This window comes from Heterodontus francisci, chromosome 6 (genome assembly GCF_036365525.1).
Source record: "Heterodontus francisci isolate sHetFra1 chromosome 6, sHetFra1.hap1, whole genome shotgun sequence".
Classification (NCBI taxonomy): Eukaryota; Metazoa; Chordata; class Chondrichthyes; order Heterodontiformes; family Heterodontidae; genus Heterodontus; species Heterodontus francisci.
This window is the reverse complement of record NC_090376.1, coordinates 152,160,476-152,179,717: the sequence shown is the minus strand read 5'-3', so window position 1 is coordinate 152,179,717 and position 19,242 is coordinate 152,160,476. Positions and strand designations below refer to the sequence as shown.

Below are 19,242 nucleotides of genomic sequence, written 5' to 3'. Positions count from 1 at the left end.
TGGTGCTAGTCAATGTGGAGCTAATGTTTAGGTTTTGTGAATGCCATGTGCAATACCCAAACTGGAGGAATTCTTCACTTACCTTCGACACTCTGTTGGCAACTTCCCGGCCAACAGTCAAACCCTGCACAAAGGTCCGAGCTGCGACAAAAGCCCTTGTCACCTGCATCTTCAGCTTTCGAGGCACGTCGCCAAATGGCTTGAGCTGGTCGGTATATTTGCTGATGCATTCAAGGTAGTCCTCTGTGAAATGGTACTGGGGGTTTATCAGCTGGAACATACGTTCCAGTAAACGGGCCCAGAAATCGTTGAGTATCTCTTCCAGGTTTACATTGCCACCTGTGTAGTATCGCTTTAGTTCTGTGAAGAGATCCTGGAATACTTCAGAATTCTGCTTGTACAATTGGCCATATGTCCGGATAAACATGCCGTGCAGTGACTTGTCTGAATTTTCCAACAGTTCTCTGAAGAATTCTGTAAAAATAGAAAGTAGATTTTAGGGAATTACACTTAAGGTAATGAAAAGATTTGGCAGGCCTAATCAAATATTAATAATTAAGCAATTAAAAATGCACAGACATATAAAATATATTACACAAGAAGATATTTGAATCTAAAACTCAGGGGCACCAATTAGAAAATAATTATGTTCGTCTCATTCAACATCATATTTAACAGCATCACAGAGTATTTATACAATGTACACGCTTCACTTGTGACTGGTAACATTGAAACATTTTTTTAAAAATCACTGGTATGAATATCTTTGGTGGTCTTTCTTCATGTGGTATAAAGCATGCTGACACCCATTATTCTGGTGCTGCCACTATCAATTTCCATTTAAGTTGTTTAAGCGATAAAGGTGATGGAGTTTGGATCAGGACACGGGGCTGGATTTTTCCAGCACGCTGCCGAGACGCGGCGCATGCGCGAGATCTTCTCCGCAGAGCTGCCGCAATATTTAGCGCGGTGGCTCATTTACATGGCCAGGGCGGTCCGCCCATCCCGATGACATAGAGAGGGCGGGCGCTCCGTCCCCGGTAACGGCATCTGGCGCCACTCCGCAGGCGCCATTTATAAAGGGCGTCCAGCCCTTCAGTTTAATTAAAATTTTTAAAGGAATCGGCTGCATAAATTTAAAGTGAGAATTTTGATAAAGGTTTCAAGACCCTCTCTTACAATCCCGACCTTTCCCCCTGCCAAAGTTTATTAACTCTGACCTTTACCCCTTCCCACCACCCCCTAGACCAATAGGGAAGGTTTCACCCTGCTCCCCCACTCCCCCCCCCACCCGCCGCCCTGAAAACTTAACTCCTCCCCCCTCCCCATCAATATTCCACTACGGATCTCCTGACCGGCAAGAATATCACAGCAGGACGGCCGGCATGACGCAGTAAATTTTTATCCGTTCATTTAAATTAATTAACATATGTTAATGATGTCCCTAGCGCTGAACGACGGGGGGCTGCCACGAGGCCTTGCCGCCGCTGTTAATATGGGGTGAGGCCTTCCCACCGTCGAGGCCCGTACCGGGCCTCTCCTTGAGGTATTTTCCGGCCTCCCCCGCCTGATATTAGGGGCCCGGTAAAATTCAGCTCATGGTCTCAGTGAAGAGGCCTGTCTGGACTAATTTACTCATGATATTTTGTATATTTGCATAAGGTGACACAACAGCAGGGTGCAGACAGAATAAAATGTAACAAAGATAGATGTACCAAGAAGACATGAATAAGAGCACAGAAAGTCTTTGGTGAAATTGTGACAGACCCATCTGACTCGCTTATCAAGCAATGCAAACAATTGTGAATCTGTTTCTGATAATTTGCTCGAAAGCCAACGAGCGGCAGGTTTTTGTGGCAGATCTTATGACAACTTCTTATTCATCAATTCATACAAGTGTTGACACCATATGGGCGGCACAGTGGCGCAGTGGTTAGCACTGCAGCCTCACAGCTCCAGGGACCCGGGTTCGATTCTGGGCACTGCCTGTGTGGAGTTTGCAAGTTCTCCCTGTGTCTGCGTGTGTTTTCTCCAGGTGCTCCGGTTTCCTCCCACAAGCCAAAAGACTTGCAGGTTGGTAGGTAAATTGGCCATTATAAATTGTCACTGATATAGGTAGGTGGTAGGGGAATATAGGGACAGATGGGGATGTTTGGTAGGAATATGGGATTAGTGTAGGATTAGCATAAATGGGTGGTTGCTGGTCAGCACAGACTCGGTGGGCCGAAGGGCCTGTTTCAATGCTGTATCTCTAATCTAATCTAAAAAACCACTGGCAGTGGAATTTTGGTGTGTAGTTATCAGGATCTAACTTGCTCCTTCTTGAAACAGTGCTTGCTCCATTTCATTTGGCTACCGGTCAGGTGTTTTAATGCATCGGTGCGGACTCGATGGGCCGAAGGACCTCTTCTGCACTGTATTATTCTGTGATTCTGTGATATCAGATGCAGTTAGTTTCTCAGAATGGGCTTTAAGAAGCTGAGCAATCAAGGCCAGCACTTCTTCCAGGATCAGGTTTTTCAAAGAGGTGTTTATATTTCTGTGCTACATCCTGATTTGGCTGATAAATTGTAATAATTTGATAGATTTCTGAACCACTGAACACAGTTTGCCTTGTCTGAGCTCAGATGAAGCCTGGGCCTTCTGATTAATAGATTTATCTTCAATCCAAGGTACCATTTTAAAAGCTAATTCAATTGTCCCTATCATATAACCAAACTTTATGTCGAAAATTCTTTCAAGATATTTGAAATATAGGATATTTTGATTATCACGTCTGCCATGATCTCACTGAAAGGTAACAAGGTTGGATGGAATCCCATTTTCTACCTGCTCCTTTAGGAATGATTCAGAGATAGCCAACTTGTCAGTATTGTCAGAAAGTGCTAACGCCCGCAAGAAATGACAAGTTTGTTTCAAGGTTACAACGGTTACTAAAATAGAACATAAATTTTCAATCTAGATGGGTAAACAGCTGCCGATTTAGAGATCAGAACGTATTCTTCCCTTGTTGACAGAAAACATTTGAAAACCCCTTACGTACAGCTGAGTAATCCTATTTTGGGTGAAGGTGTCATCACTGTATTTTTTTAATTTTACTATTCACAGAGTAAGCAGGACTGGCAAAGACTAATTCTAAATAGTTAATAATTGGAATCTGACTGGATTAGGGACAAAGGGAATACACGTAACAGTACAATTATTTGTATAACTGATATAATATTTGCCGAGTGAGCACTGTTCCTCTAATACCTCACATTCTTTTGAACTATAAGACTAAAATTTAAAATTACACTAACACCATCAAAAATGCTAGAAAATGACTTACAGCAATTTCCAATAGCATTAGTTTTGGAATAAGATTAATCCTCAACTTCACTGCATGGGTGGTAATCTGGCAAGTCAGATTATAGAACCCATCTGATTTTCATTTAATGGTCTTTAATGGCTGGGTGATCTTCTGTGCCAGATTACTGCCCATGCAGTGAAGACAAAAGTTACCCACGACCAACGACCTCCACCGAAAATATTAATTATTCGGCCACCATCAGATCTGGCTGGACCACATCAAGAAATATTGAGCCTCAGCCTCCTTTGCTAATACCAGCTACTATTCCAGGATCATTCTGCAGAGCAAAGACAACCCCCAACTCTTTTGCTCCAACATCAACCATCTTCTTAAACTCTTTTCTCCCTTGTCTCCTCCACCCTCACCTCCAACAATAAATACAAGAAACATATGGACTTATGTCATATGTCACTAAGATTGAGATCATCTATTCAGCTGCCTACGCTGTTTCCCTGTGTCCCCTGTCCATCTAGTCAAACTTCCCCACAAGCTTAACCCTGGACTCTCTCTAGTTTCATTCCAATCTTCTCTCATATCCTGTCTGAGCTCACCTCATCCATGAGACTCACTTCCTACTTCTTTGACCTCATTCTGACTAAACTTTCCTTCCAGGCCCTGATGTTAGCTGACAGTGTAAATGATTTCTTTCATTGGGTAGGTACTGTCCTCCTCCATTTCAAAACCATCTCCATCAGCCTCCTGCTCAATAAACCCACCCTTCACACCTCTGTCCTTGCCTTTCCTCTCCAAAGGCCTTAAATGTGTTGTCCGTTCCCAAATCTGTGCCCATCTTTCCTGCAACTCTATGTTTGAATTTCTCCAATCAGATTTCTATCCCTGCCACAACCCAAAACTACCTTAAACTTCCTCTTGAGAAATTCTCTGTGATTGTGGCCATGCTGCATTAGCCCTGCTCGACTTTCTTGTCCTCTCTGCAGCCTTTGACATGATCAGTCACAGTATCCTCCCCCAATGTCTCACAACTGTTGCACAGCTCAATGGGATTGTTCTTGCTTGGTTCTACTCTTACCTATGTGATTGTAGGATCTATCCTTGGTATCCTTTTCTTCCTCATCTACATGCTGCCGCATGGAAGCATCACCCGCAGATCTAGGATCTGCATTGACATGTTCATTGATACCACCCACCTCTACCTCTCCACCTTTTTTCTTGAACCATCCACTTCCCCTCTGTTGTCAGAATACATGTCTGACATCCAGTACCGTTAAACATTGGGAACACTTAAACCTTCACCTTCAGCCGCTCCATACCCTTGCCACTGATTTCATCTCCCTCCCCATCTACAGTCTAAGGCTCAGTCCATCTGGTTGCAATGTCAGTGTCCTAATCAACCTTGAGCTCAACTTCTGCCCCATAGCTCCTCCAATACAATGACCGCATACCTTCACCTGAATAGCATCACTTGTCTCTGCTTCTATCGCAGCCTATCTACTGCTAAAACCTCATCCATGTCTCTTTCACTTCCAGGTCTGGCTGTCCCATTGTTCTCCTGGCCAGCTTTCCATTCTCTACCCTCTGCAAATTTCAGTTCATCCAAAGCTCCGATTCTCATATCCTATTCCACATCAGGTCCTCCTTGCGTATGATAATAATTGCTTATAGAGGTATGGTAGCATAGTGTTTATGTTACCAAACTAGTAATCCAGAGACCTGACCCAATGGCTAAAGCCTGGCTACCTGACCCAAACCTAACTAGACCCAACTACATGTGTCGGGTTCGGGTCAGATCGGGTCTATATTCTGAGTCCAGCATTCGGACTTGGGTCGGGTTGGGCTGGACAGTGCTGCCTCTGGGAACTCATGGGATCAGGCTCACCCATGATTCCCCACAACTCCATCTACAGGAATAGCCTGCTGCTGAAACAGATGAACAATATTATTGTCAGGTCGGGTGCGAAAAAAAATTAAAGGACTCGAGCCCGGGCCGGGTTTGGGTTGGCTGCGGTCGGGTCGAGCCTGGGTCGGGTTTCAATTTTATGCCCGAGCAGGCCTTTACTAATGACCCAGAGATATGAGTTCAAATCCCATCACAGCAGCTGGGCATTTAAATTCAATTAATTAAATAAATACTGAATAAAAAAACTAGTATTAGTAATGGTGACCATGAAACTACCAGATCGACATAAAAACTCACCTGGTTCACTCATGTCCTTTAGGGAAGGAAATCTGCCATCCTTACCTGGTCTGACCTACATGTGACTCCAGACCTACGGCAATGTGTCTGACTCTTACATGCCATCTGAAATGGCCTAGCAAACCATTCAGTTGTATTCAAGAGGTGGCTTACCACTATCTCCTCAAGGGCGACTAGAGATGGACAACAAATGCTGACCTTGCCACCAACATTCACATCCCATGATTTTTGTTTGTATTCTTTCACAAATGAATAGTAAAAAAAACCCCTGCCCTTGCTCACTTACTTTGTTTCCCAGTATCCCGGCACCTCCAATTTGAAATTCTCATCTTTGAGAATTTAAATGAATTCTCTATTGCTACAACATCTTCCAGCTCTATAATCCCCTCTCCTCACCCCAAACTCTTGTAAGTCTGTACTCTGGCCTCTTGTGCTTCCTCATCTTCCTTCAACCGTCGAAGTCCCTTACTCCAGAATTCCTTTCCTGAACCTCTCTGTGTCTCCACCTCCTGCTCCTAGTTTATAACCTTACTAAAACACACCTTTTTGGCCAAGCTTTTGGTCACCCTACCTTCCTTGGCTCAGTGTTCTTTTTTCATTACACCTCTGTGATGTCCCTTGGGATCTTTTTCTATGTTAATGATGCTATATTAGCAGTACCCCAGGACATGCGCGATGCCAACATCATCACCCTCTATAAAAACAAAGGTGACCGCGGTGACTGCAACAACTACCGTGGAATCTCCCTGCTCAGCATAGTGAGGAAAGTCTTTGCTCGAGTCGCTCTGAACAGGCTCCAGAAGCTGGCCGAGCGCGTCTACCCTGAGGCACAGTGTGGCTTTCGTGCAGAGAGATCGACTATTGACATGCTGTTCTCCCTTCGTCAGATACAGGAGAAATGCCGTGAACAACAGATGCCCCTCTACATTGCTTTCATTGATCTCACCAAAGCCTTTGACCTCGTCAGCAGACGTGGTCTCTTCAGACTACTAGAAAAGATCGGATGTCCACCAAAGCTACTAAGTATCATCACCTCATTCCATGACAATATGAAAGGCACAATTCAACATGGTGGCTCCTCATCAGAGCCCTTTCCTATCCTGAGTGGTGTGAAACAGGGCTGTGTTCTCGCACCCACACTTTTTGGGATTTTCTTCTCCCTGCTGCTTTCACATGCGTTCAAATTCTCTGAAGAAGGAATTTTCCTCCACACAAGATCAGGGGGCAGGTTGTTCAACCTTGCCCGTCTAAGAGCGAAGTCCAAAGTACGGAAAGTCCTCATCAGAGAACTCCTCTTTGCTGACGATGCTGCTTTAACATCTCACACTGAAGAATGCCTGCAGAGTCTCATCGACAGGTTTGCGGCTGCCTGCAATGAATTTGGCCTAACCATCAGCCTCAAGAAAACGAACATCATGGGGCAGGATGTCAGAAATGCTCCATCCATCAATATTGGCGACCACGCTCTGGAAGTGGTTCAAGAGTTCACCTACCTAGGCTCAACTATCACCAGTAACCTGTCTCTAGATGCAGAAATCAACAAGCGCATGGGTAAGGCTTCCACTGCTATGTCCAGACTGGCCAAGAGAGTGTGGGAAAATGGCGCACTGACACGGAACACAAAAGTCCGTGTGTATCAGGCCTGTGTCCTCAGTACCTTGCTCTATGGCAGCGAGGCCTGGACAACGTATGCCAGCCAAGAGCGACGTCTCAATTCATTCCATCTTCGCTGCCTTCGGAGAATACTTGGCATCAGGTGGCAGGACTATATCTCCAACACAGAAGTCCTTGAAGCGGCCAACACCCCCAGCTTATACACACTACTGAGTCAGCGGCGCTTGAGATGGCTTGGCCATGTGAGCCGCATGGAAGATGGCAGGATCCCCAAAGACACATTGTACAGCGAGCTCGCCACTGGTATCAGACCCACCGGCCGTCCATGTCTCCGTTATAAAGACGTCTGCAAACGCGACATGAAATCGTGTGACATTGATCACAAGTCGTGGGAGTCAGTTGCCAGCATTCGCCAGAGCTGGCGGGCAGCCATAAAGACAGGGCTAAATTGTGGCGAGTCGAAGAGACTTAGTAGTTGGCAGGAAAAAAGACAGAGGCGCAAGGGGAGAGCCAACTGTGCAACAGCCCCAACAAACAAATTTCTCTGCAGCACCTGTGGAAGAGCCTGTCACTCCAGAATTGGCCTTTATAGCCACTCCAGGCGCTGCTTCACAAACCACTGACCACCTCCAAGCGCGTATCCATTGTCTCTCGAGATAAGGAGGCCCAAAAGAAAGAAAAGAAGAAGTTGCTACTGTTGTATGAGGACAACGATACATTTGTCACATTGTTTGTGATGAGATTCACAGTTCTTACATTTCACAGGTTGTGAATGGGCAAAGTAGAAAATGCCATCAAAGTTAATGTATACATTGTACACAATTCCTGGCAAAATGCTCACTGTAATCCTAACGTATTAATGGAAAAGAAACTTTGATAATATCAGGCAGGTTTTTGAAATGGAAGAAGTTACTCTAACCAAGTCTTTTTGTACTTGATATGCCCCAGTGATACATAAATTGCATTAGTTAAGGATGCATTACAACAGTGACTGCATTTCAAAAGTACTTCATTGGCTTTGGAGAACATCAGGCCTTCCCAAGGTTGGAAAACCCGCTATATAAATGCAAGCTGTTTATTTTGTTCGTTCTGCTGTGTAAGTGTTTCCACTGGAAAAGGGCAGCTTCACACAGCTTGGGTTCATCAACTGACGGGGTAAAACTCCAGTGCAGTGCCAGACCTGGATTAAAAAGCACTCAAGGAAGGGTTCCTTGGATCCTGTGTGTATTTTTAAGCTTAATGCAGAAGCTTCTGGGTGCAGTTGCAAATATTTGAAATGGAATTGCCATTGGTTGGGGGAGCTGTGCATGTACCTGTAAGCATGTATGCAATGAGTTCTCTCCTGAGCAAGAGAATTCTTATTGGTGGCAGTTGTTGGCAAAACCTTGGTAATATCATCGTGTGTTATTGAAGGTGACACATTCATTTATTCCCATTTTTTATTAATGCATCATTTGGCTTCTGTCATGTGACTGAGGGTTGCTAATGGGTGATCAATGCTGCAGACTGCAAGGACATTCCAAATCAATAAAGCTAAAAATTAGCCAACGATTTCATACTTTAATGCTGTTGAAACAAAGATGAAGAAAAATTTCTATTTACCTTAAGAAAGCCCTTTGCAGGAACTTTCTCTCATTTGAGTGGCCTTTAATACCTGGCCTGGTGTTCATCGCCTACAAGGGTGATGGAAGTGGAGACGATTAATGATTCCAAAAGGAAATTGGATGGGCACGTGAGGGAAATAAACTTGCCAGGCTATGGGGATAGAGTGGGGTAATAGGACTAACTGGATTGCTCTATAGAGAGCTGGCATGGAGTCAATGGGCTGAATGGCCTCCTTCTGTGGTATAATGACTCTATGACTCTTAATACTTCTTCTCCCTGACACATAGCCACTTCCCCGTTGTGTCTCCCTATAACTGTGTGATTTAATTTGGGACGTCAATACTATCGGGGATTTAGCGCATGTCCCATCATGAGTTGGCTAGTGGTGCTGCCTTTGAGCTGCACCAAGTGTTATTGCAAAGAAAGAAAAGGGAAGGACACTCTGAGTTCGATAAGTTTAGCAAAAATGGTAAATGTACATATTAAGAATGATTCCATGATCCCTGGAGAGTGGCATCTGCAGGGAATGTTTTCTGGTTTTCAGAGACTGGAGCCCAGCAATTTCCTAAGATACAGCTTCTCACCTCTCTGAAAACTCTGTTCCTGCAGGAGTTGCTGGATCACAGTGTGGCCTTGAGAAAATGGGAACTGTGCTTTTTACATACGTCAACGTTGTTGCTAAGTTAGAATATATGAAAAATATACCCCAAGACCCAAAGCTTTTGGGTGTTTAAGTAATCCATGAAAGACAGGCAAATTTACCTGTACGTCATATTTATCATGGTTGGCCGAGCCTTTATCCTATTTCTGCTATATATTCCACAATTTCCTCTGTTTCCTTGGTGATTATCCAGCATAGACATGGTTTATCAAAATATCTGAGCAGCCTAATTGTTTCCATGCTTTTCTTGGTTTTCTGCCTTGTGTATGCACACAAAAAAAGCACCAAAGGAAAATTATCGTCTGCAGGAAAAGATCAGATAATGATTTGAGGACAATGCCGAAATATAACTTATTTAATCCTTTTCTAAAATAGCAATTCATTTTTGTATGGGAGCCATAATAATGAAAATAATCAGAATTCTATGTATACACCATTCTTTTAGTACAAGTGCCTGATCAGATTATATCCTTGCCGTTGTCTGATTTTCTGTATTTATTTCCATAAAACATATAGTACAGCTGATACAAATAAATATATGTTTAACTGACCCAGAAATATAATGTTGGGATGGTTTCTATATGCAACATATAAATAAACTGACCCATTTAAAGCTGTGACATGGCATTAATTTTGATTAATTAAAGACACTGAGTTGACAGCTTAACGTCATCCCTCTCAAAGATTTTTTCCGACAAGTTATATTTTGAAATTAATTTAAGGATTAATATAGTGCAGGAAGCAGCGACTTGGAGGTTTAATGCTTTGAATGATGGAGTGGTGGGCCTCAAGTTCAATTGTTCACTCCACTGCATTTCCAATCTCAGCTGTGTGGGTTTGAGGTAACACTGAGGTGAGGCCTGATGGTTTCCAGCTTAATTATTTTTATGCAGGACAATCATCAGGAAAACAGCAAATTTGAAATAGCAGAAATAGGATAAAGACTTGGCCACCCATGGAAAGTATGAGGTATAGGTAAATTTGCCTGGCTTTCAGGTATAAATTATGACACCCAAAAGATTTGGGTTTGGGGATATATTTTTCTATATATTTGAACTTCATGCTGTGTGCAGAAAGCAAAATCATGGACAGCATCGTGCACTTCATCACACCTGTCTCAAGCCCGTGCTGGCAGAGATCTGGGGCTAAACTGCCCACACACCTGTTAGGTTGTCTGTGCTGATGGCTGAGGGAGACAAAGGGAGAAAATTGAGAAGAATTTACTCTCCAAAGTGTTTTTTTTCCCAAAAATATACTTTATTCATAAAAATTTGCAAAAATGCATTACAAAACAGTTCAGAACTGTTCAAATGTCACTTTCTGGAAAGTACAATAGAGATTAGATTTCTTTGATACAGAAAAACATGAACTGCCTCACAATTCTTGCCATTCCATTTTAAATTCAATGTACGTTGGCATGACATAGTAAAAGAGATTTTGGTGCATACAGCCTCCAAAGTATAATAAGCACCCACAACCCAACTGCTATGTTGTGTTTATGTTACTGTTGTGTTTCTGGTTCAGGTACAGCAATAGAGTCACATTTAACATGTTATGTTTTCTGTTATTGTTGGAATTCTCTACCCCAGAGGGCTGTGGAAGCTCAGTCATTGAGTATGTTTAAAGCAGAGATTGACAGATTTCTAAATACCAATGACATAAAGGGATATGGGGATAGTGTGAGGAAAAGGCATTGAAGTGGATGATCAGCCATGATCGTATTGAATGGCAGAGCAGGCTCGATGGGCTGAATGGCCTACTCCTGCTCCTATGTTATACTAGAATTTACTACAGAAATATTGTCAGACTACAGGTGGGAGGAGATGTTGGGCGGGGCAGAGGGGGAGTTTGGAAGAGGCGGGGGATGGAAAAGGCAGCAGTGCAGGAATACAATCATATTCTCCCTCAGACCATCCAAATTGAAAATTGGAATGTTGGTGAAATGGCTGAATACTGCTGCTTTGTTATAAAATTATTTATTTTAACAGAATTTTAACAATATGGCAGGTATTAGAATCATTAATAATACAATTCTACTACTAAGAATTCCATCTTTAAGCATGCTGATCTTTTAGTCATCTGAGACAAAACCTACATAAAGGAAAATCACTGAAAAATAATAAAACTGAGCTGAAAAGAGGTGCAATAATTTAATAAATACTTGTGTATGTTAAATTTCAGAATGTATTAATTTTAGCCTTGAATTTTAAAAAAGAACTAACTCCTGTTGTTGCATCCAACTGTGCAGAATATTTGATAGGTTTCATGAACCTTCCTATTTGCCCTTTCACAGACATTGCAAATTGTGGCTTTTCTCAATGCTCATGCATGTGTGAACTCAATAAAGACCTAATTTCTTTACAGCAGTGTCCATGAAGAGACTTATGCGACAAACTACCGGGAATATCTGCAAATGAGTCGAGTGACCTTCTCAGAAATTAAATTATATTTCCCGCCGTAATTGTAAACAAAGTGTTGATTAAATTTGTAATCTCTATATCAAATTTTATATGGACCTAAAGCGAGTAAAGCAAGCAATATACATAGTAAAATTAACATTCACAATCTATAATTATCTGGCATGCTTATAAAGTACAGCGCGATCAACAATTTTTTCAATTCTTAAATAACCATAAACCATAACCCGAATAAGCACTGAAGCTGAAGGTCATCAGAACCACAAATGTTTGAAAGCAATTAATTAAAGAGGAAATGCATTCAATTAACATATAATTCTATCAAAGCAGAAATGTATGCACTTAGTTCTGTTCGGCAGTCTTCCCTTATTCTTGTGCTTTGTGCTTTAAATGTTGTTTGAATAAGCCAGCAAACAGACATTTTATATAGAATCTCCACTATGCTCCCAGATGGCTCAATCGATAAATCCACTACCTTGCATGCTACTGACTCATACAGATCAGGCATGTCCCAGTTTTACTCTTGTCTGTGCTGAGTTAGTTGACCTTGGTTTATGGGGAAAAATTAATAGGACAGGAGCCTCTTTCCTATCATCACCCAGTGACATTACTGGCAATGTGTGTGTGCATGAGTTAAAGAGAGGATCTGCCCAGTTGTGATGCTCTTGCAGTTAGATAATCTGCCAATGTTTACTGTTACACATAAGGAATAGCAAGGTAGAAAAGGCCAGCTCACACTTGCAAAATTGTACCCCATCATGAGTCACTGGCTGGAATCATCCCACCCATTGGAGGCAGCTTTGGAAATCGTGGGGGAGGGCGCGGTAAGTGTGAGCTGGTCTTTGCTCCACTGAGGTGGGCAGTCAATCGATCCAATAAAAGCCTAAACAAGGGCCATTATCCCACGTTGAACTTTCCCAACATCACACTGAGGCGGGAGCCCGGCAACTACTTGAGGGAAGCCTCCCGGAGGCAGGTTGGAGGCGTTGGAGCCTCCTCTCAAACCTCCAGGAACAGAGGCACATGGCCGAAATGAGCACAGCTGTGGCCACAATCATTTCTGTGGAGGGACTAACTCTCCACGCTGATGGCCCGAACAGCTCTGGGCCTTTTCTTTTAAAGGTTCTGCAGCATTCCGAGAGCCTCTCCATTTTAAGGCACCCTCGCGCTCACCTACCTGCCTCAGCAGCGCCCACCTTTCTCGATGCACAGCTGGCAGCCCCAATGCTGCAGGTCCTCTCATTGCGCTTCCTGCATTGTTGTCCCATCCATCATCCTTAATTGGATGGCGAATGCAGAGGTGTCTTGTTAATTGGCCGCCTCCTGTAAGATCGCCAGTGGGGCCGGGACCCGGAAATGGTCCCAACACTCAATTATTTTCTATGTCCGGAAAATACTGGCTGCTATCTCAGAAATAAAAGGGAGCAATGGAAATAAAATTGAAAAGGAGTTCAAATCAATGACCTCACAAAGTTGTGCTCCAGTGTCATTCTAAATTGGAAGAGCTGTCCACACACAGTCACTGCCACCAGCGCAGAACAACATGATGACACTTTATGTGAAGGATTTTACAAGGATAAAGGGAGACTGAAAGATGCTAGTCGATGTTCTGCCTTTACAACATTTAAGGTTATGTGGAAATTCAGAACAGTACATTTCTCCTTTAAACATGAAATATAAGACAGCCATGGTAATAGAGGCTGTTCAGAATAGGTGTATTTATTTTTGTTACCACAATGCAACAGAAACATAGGGCTGCGCTTTACAAGCTCGCCGCCAATCTCGGCTGCAAAGATGGCGGCGTGCACATGCGGGATTTACTCTGCAGAACTGCCGCAATATTAAATGCGGTGGCTCATTTACATGGCCGGGGCGAACCACACTCCCCGCGCCATCCGATGACATGGGAGGGGGCGGGCAGTCCATCCGCGGCAACGGCGTCTGGCGCCATTGCGCAGGCACCGACGCCATTTTTAAAGGGCTTCCAAACCTTCAATGTAATTAAAATTTTTAAAGATAGATGATTGTAAAAAAGTAAATAAAGTTATTGTGACCCTCTCCCACCCCCCACCATGACCTTAAAATGTATTACTTCCTCTCCCCATCAAAAAAACTTACCTTGTGATCCCAACCTCCCCACCGCAAAGTTCATAAACTATGAAATTTACCCCTTCCCACCACACCCACGACCAATCAAAATCGTTTAACCCCACTCCCCCACCCTCTCGCCCTGAAAACTTATCTGCTCCCCCATCTCAACCAGTGTTTTGCCTCTGATCTCTGAATGGAGATCTGAAGGTGCAGGAGACCCGGCAACCGACCTCAGTATCATAGTAGGACGGCTGGTGGGAGCAGGTACGTCATTAATTCATTAATTTACATTCATTAACATATTTAAATCCTGCTCCCGTTGCCAAGTGGTGGTGAGGGGGGGGATGCGGTGCAGTGGTGATGGCAGCCACAAAGTCTTGCCGCCCGCAATATCGGGCCGGGCCTTCCCGGCGTCGAGGCCCAGAGGCATTTTCCAGGCCCTCCCATCATGACCCCTAACGTCAGGGGGTCAGTAAAATTCAGCACAAATTTTTGTTCTCCTGGAAACGCAGAAAAGTCTTCCACATTGCTGGTGGATCAGTAGCACTTGTAACACAAGCCAGGGTAATGCGTAGCCAGACTCTCTCTTAGCTCTGAATCAGAAAACATGCTGCCGCACATGACTCTCGGCCCCTATTCTGATCCCTTGCTTTTGATGTTATCTGTAACAGAGGCACTGCTGACATGATTTTCACAGCTTGCCAACTACAAGAAAAATGTCACGAATAACATCAACCTCTCTACATTGCATTTTTTGTCTTGACAAAGGCCTACGACTCTGTAAATCGTGAGGCCTCTGGAAGATCCAGTTGAAGTATGGATGTCCTCCAAAATTCGTCACCATCTTCGCCTGCTTCATGATGATATGCGAGCAATGATCCTTAGCAATGGATCCATTACAGACCCCTTTAAGGTTACATCAGGAGTTAAACAAGGTTGTGTCATCGCCCCAACTCTTTTCTCGATCTTCCTAGCTGCCATGCTTCATCTGACTAGAGACAAGCTCCCTGCTGGAGTGCAGTTTATTTATCCAATGGACGATAAACTATTTAATCTCAGATGATGCCAATCAAAAACTAAGTCACCGAGCTCCAATAGGCTGATGATGCTGCAGTAAGTGGTGTGTTGGAAATGGATCTTCACAGAATCGTTGATGTATTTACTGAGGCATATGAGAAGATGGGACTTACACTGAACATTCAAAAGACCAAATTCCTCCATCAACAAGCTCCAAAACACATGTCCCAGCCCCATTGATTAGGATACATGATGAGTGCCTGGAAAATGTGGAACACTTCCAGTATCTTGGAAGTTATCTTTGACGAAGAAATCTAGCATCGCCTGAAATCTGCTGGTGCAGCCTATGGCCACCTGAGGAAGTGAGTATTTTAAGATCACAACATCAAAACTGAAACCAAGCTCGTGGTCTACCATGTGGTCATGATGCCTACCTTACAGTACGGGGCTGATACTTGGACAACATGTAGGAGGCACCTCAAAGCACTGTAGTCATACCATCTTTGCTGCCTGCAGAAGATACTGCATATCAAGTGGGAGGACAGGTGCACCAACATCAAGCAGGCACCACAAGCATCGAGGCTATGAGTATCTGCCATCAGCTTTGTTGGGTTGGTCGTATAGTTCGGATGTCAGGTACTAGACTCCCAAAGCAGGTCTTCTTCTCCCAGCTCAGGTAGGGCAGATGCACCAGAGGAGGACAAAAGAAGTGCTTCAAGGAAGTGCTGACAGCCAACATGAAGAAATGCAACTCCTGGGAGAACATCGCCCTGGACCAAACCAGATGGAGGCAGAGTCTGTTTTTTTTAATTCATTCATGGGATGTGGGCGTCACTGGCTAGGCCAGCATTTATTGCCCATCCCTATTTGCCCTTGAGTGGCCATTTCAGAGGGCATTTTAAGAGTCAACCACATTGCTGTGGATCTGGAGTCACATGTACGCCAGACCAGGTAAGGACGGCAGATTTCCTTCCCTAAAGAACATTCATGAACCAGATGGGTTTTTACAACAATCGACAATGGCTTCATCGTCACACTAGACTAGTCTTTTACTTCCAGATTTATTAATTGAATTCAAATTTCACCATCTGCCGTGGTGGGATTCGAACCCATGTCCCCAGAGCATTAGCCTGGGCCTCTGGGATACCAGTCCAGTGACATTACCACTACGCCACCGACTCCCCCCGGATGGATCCCAGCATTTTGAGACCCAACAGCAACAAAATGAAGAGGAAAAGCGAGTGTGGCAAAAAGAACAAGCAATGACCCGGCACTAATAATATACGACCAGATATCCCACATGACAACAAATGTCCCATGTGCCATAAAGTCCGTAGATCCTGAATCGACCTCATCAGCCATCTTCGGACTCATGGAAGACAATCATCCTCGCCTGCGAGAGATAGCCAATAATACAGGATATTCAGAACAGGTTTACTTATTTGTGTTGCCATATACTACATTTTATTCCAACACAAATGAAATGCCTGCAACGTTGTTCTTCCATTGCAAACTAACAAACTCACATTTTTGCTTCCAAGAAAAATAAGATTGTGAAGCAAGATCACAATGTTAAGGTAACAATGAAGGAGTAAGCTGATTGATTTTATTAGGTTAAGTGTGACATCAACATTGATCACATCCTAGTGAGAAATAATGAATGAGGAAAACTCATACACCGGACAAATCACTGTTCTCCACTTTGAGTTGCAGATTTGGTTCAACTGTAACCATTTTAATAAAGTTCCCATCAAATGGTCAGAAATGTATCTTTCTCAAGAAAGCAATAACATTGCCAGAATCTCAACATATTATGCAGACCGGAGAGATTATTGATTTTAGTGGCTGTGGGATTTGATGATTTGACCGTCAATACCCAGAATCAAGCACCACGTCCTTGTGTTCTCTTTCATAGTCCATCGTCCCTGATGGACTATGCTGTTTATAACTTTGCATATTATATTGTGGAAAGTCTAGCTACAATATTTGTCAAAAAGAACTGACACTATCAGTTTATCTTAAAGGGAGAGAGGGAGGGATATTGTACACGCATCCAGAAACGAGAGGGAGAATATTGATTTGGATTATGGTCTATGCCAGAAAGTTAGTAGCTAATACAGCATTAAATAAATAGCCTTTCAGGCTTTGTTTCAGATTTGTATTGACTAATGCAGGAAACTGAATAGTGCAAACTTCTCTGCTTCCATGATGATCGCATTAAAAGGATGATGCCTGCATTGGTAATTGTGTACAGTGTGACTCAATTGGAATTGATTTAGTAGATTGTACAATGTTTGGATTAGAAATATATTGGATTATGGATGTCCATCAGATGATAAAGCCACATACAATAAATTATATGTCTCACGTACATTTATTACATAAAATTTTGCTGTTGTGAAATAAATTGGAAATGATCCATCACATCCGATTGGCTGTGTATGTGTTAAATATTAAGGAGAGGGTAGCAAACAATTTGCCATCTCTGAGAAATAATAATGCAAAGATAATGAGGTAGCATCAGGAGCAGGGAACAGCAGTTGGGACTGTATCTGGATTCTGAACCCGCCCCTCTAGGGAAACAGTCACTCGTTGGGATTTTCACAGAGGTGCCCCCTTAATTGAAATGGAGACACATTCTCTGTCCAATTAAGGGCAGTGGGCAGGCTCTCAAAGCTGGAGGGCTAATCAGAGGCCTTCCGACTTTAGAGAAACAGTTGCCTGCAGTGAATGATAAATAACTGAGAGGGTGCTTCAACATGGAGGTGCCCTCTCACCAACATTTTTAAAAGTTTAAATAAAAAACAGATACAGCAGCCAGGCTATCCTGTGGAGGGGGAATCCCTTTACAGGGTGGCCTTTCGCTGTGCCTGCACCCAAGTAGGCAGGGAGGGCCTCTACACCTGGCTGGAGCACTGGCCTGCCACTGGGTGCCCACCTCCAGACAGTTAAACTGCCCCCCCCCCGCCGTCAGCTCGGGAAACTGGAGGCTGACTGAAAAATCCCAGTCGGCCTTCTTTAAGTGGGTTTATTAATGCTCTTATTGAACCTAATTGACACCCTGCTGGCCCCAAACTTGCCTTTGCCAAAATGGCTGGCACCAGGAACGGTTTCAGGAAACTGGCACACCGGCCAGAACTGGTAGTTTTGGGACTCATCTGCCGCCGTTCCCACCATCAGCGGAATCTGAAAATTCAACGCAATGTGTCATCTGCAACTCTAATACTTTATGGTGCTGGAGCACATAATCCCTGGACTTGGCACATGTCGTAGATAAGACATTTGAAGAAGCTGCAATATTATCTCAAATAAAAATGACAATTCAGAATGTTCACAGATAACATATGAATTAGTCAGGAAAAGTGCACATATCGGACAAGTCTAAAGTAAATCTGTCAACACTTAGTTCCTCTGTCTGATACATGTCCAAGAACTTGTATTGTAGAAACGGGTTTCAGCTTGGGCAATTTTGTCACTGCTGCTAGAAGCAGACCCTGTCTTTCCAAATACTCTTATCAGTACAACACTGCAGGTCTTTCAAACCATTCCACACATTGTCACAAATTTTCACTCTATGTCAACAGCTCAAAGATAGATTGAGGCCTGTAATTGGTACAAATCAGAGATGTTTGTGTCAACTGCTTTAGGCAAGGTGTTTTCATTCACTGTCTGCCCTGACAAGTGGCTGATATGCTAAGGAGGTATTCTGAGTCATAGTGAGGAAGGAAGGAAACTATTGCAATCTGAAAAACTGCTGAATGTGTTACACAAAAAAGACCTGCTGACAGGATTTTGGGACTCAAAAATGTCCAAAATTTGAAGGAGGGGAAGGATCGTTTTTAAACAAAGCTCATGGGAGAAATGGGCATGGATCAGCAGGATATCAGACCTATAACCACAAGTATAGGTGAATATTTGAATTGAGGCTAAAAGCCATAGCCATTTAAGTGAATTTACTAACTACAGTGACTGGAGTCTGGATGACTTTGGTTCTGATCCAAGCTTAGAACCAGACTCTAAACATTGTGTAATATGAGCACAGGACACTCTTATCAAGTTGTCTTGTGATTAAACAATTCTTTTCATATGGCTAGATTATATGGTTAAAGAGAATCAGCTTTGCTGCTGCAGGGTAGGAAAGAATTACATGTAATCAAAACTGCTTGTGTTTAATGCAGATGTTTATGTAAACCATCCTCAGGTGTTAAAGATACAAATACAGAAGCTCTTAATCAGGCTTGCTGTGCACCACAGTGTATGCAGGTTACAGAATGCCTCACTGTTACTCCAGGGGCTGCCAGGAGCAAGTTAAAGCCAAAAAGTTGCAGGTACC

General features: G+C 43.3%; 1 protein-coding gene across 3 annotated transcripts in view; it reads right to left on the bottom strand.

The window, feature by feature from the left end:
• LOC137371553 (glypican-6-like) overlaps positions 1 to 19,242 on the bottom strand; it is a 1,268,051-nt gene that overhangs the window by 578,549 nt on the left and 670,260 nt on the right. For all 3 annotated transcript variants that reach the window (XM_068034367.1, XM_068034368.1, XM_068034369.1), the window contains one exon: positions 83 to 474. In XM_068034367.1, the coding sequence (XP_067890468.1) occupies positions 83 to 474 (392 nt within the window). The remainder of the gene's footprint in view (positions 1 to 82; positions 475 to 19,242) is intronic.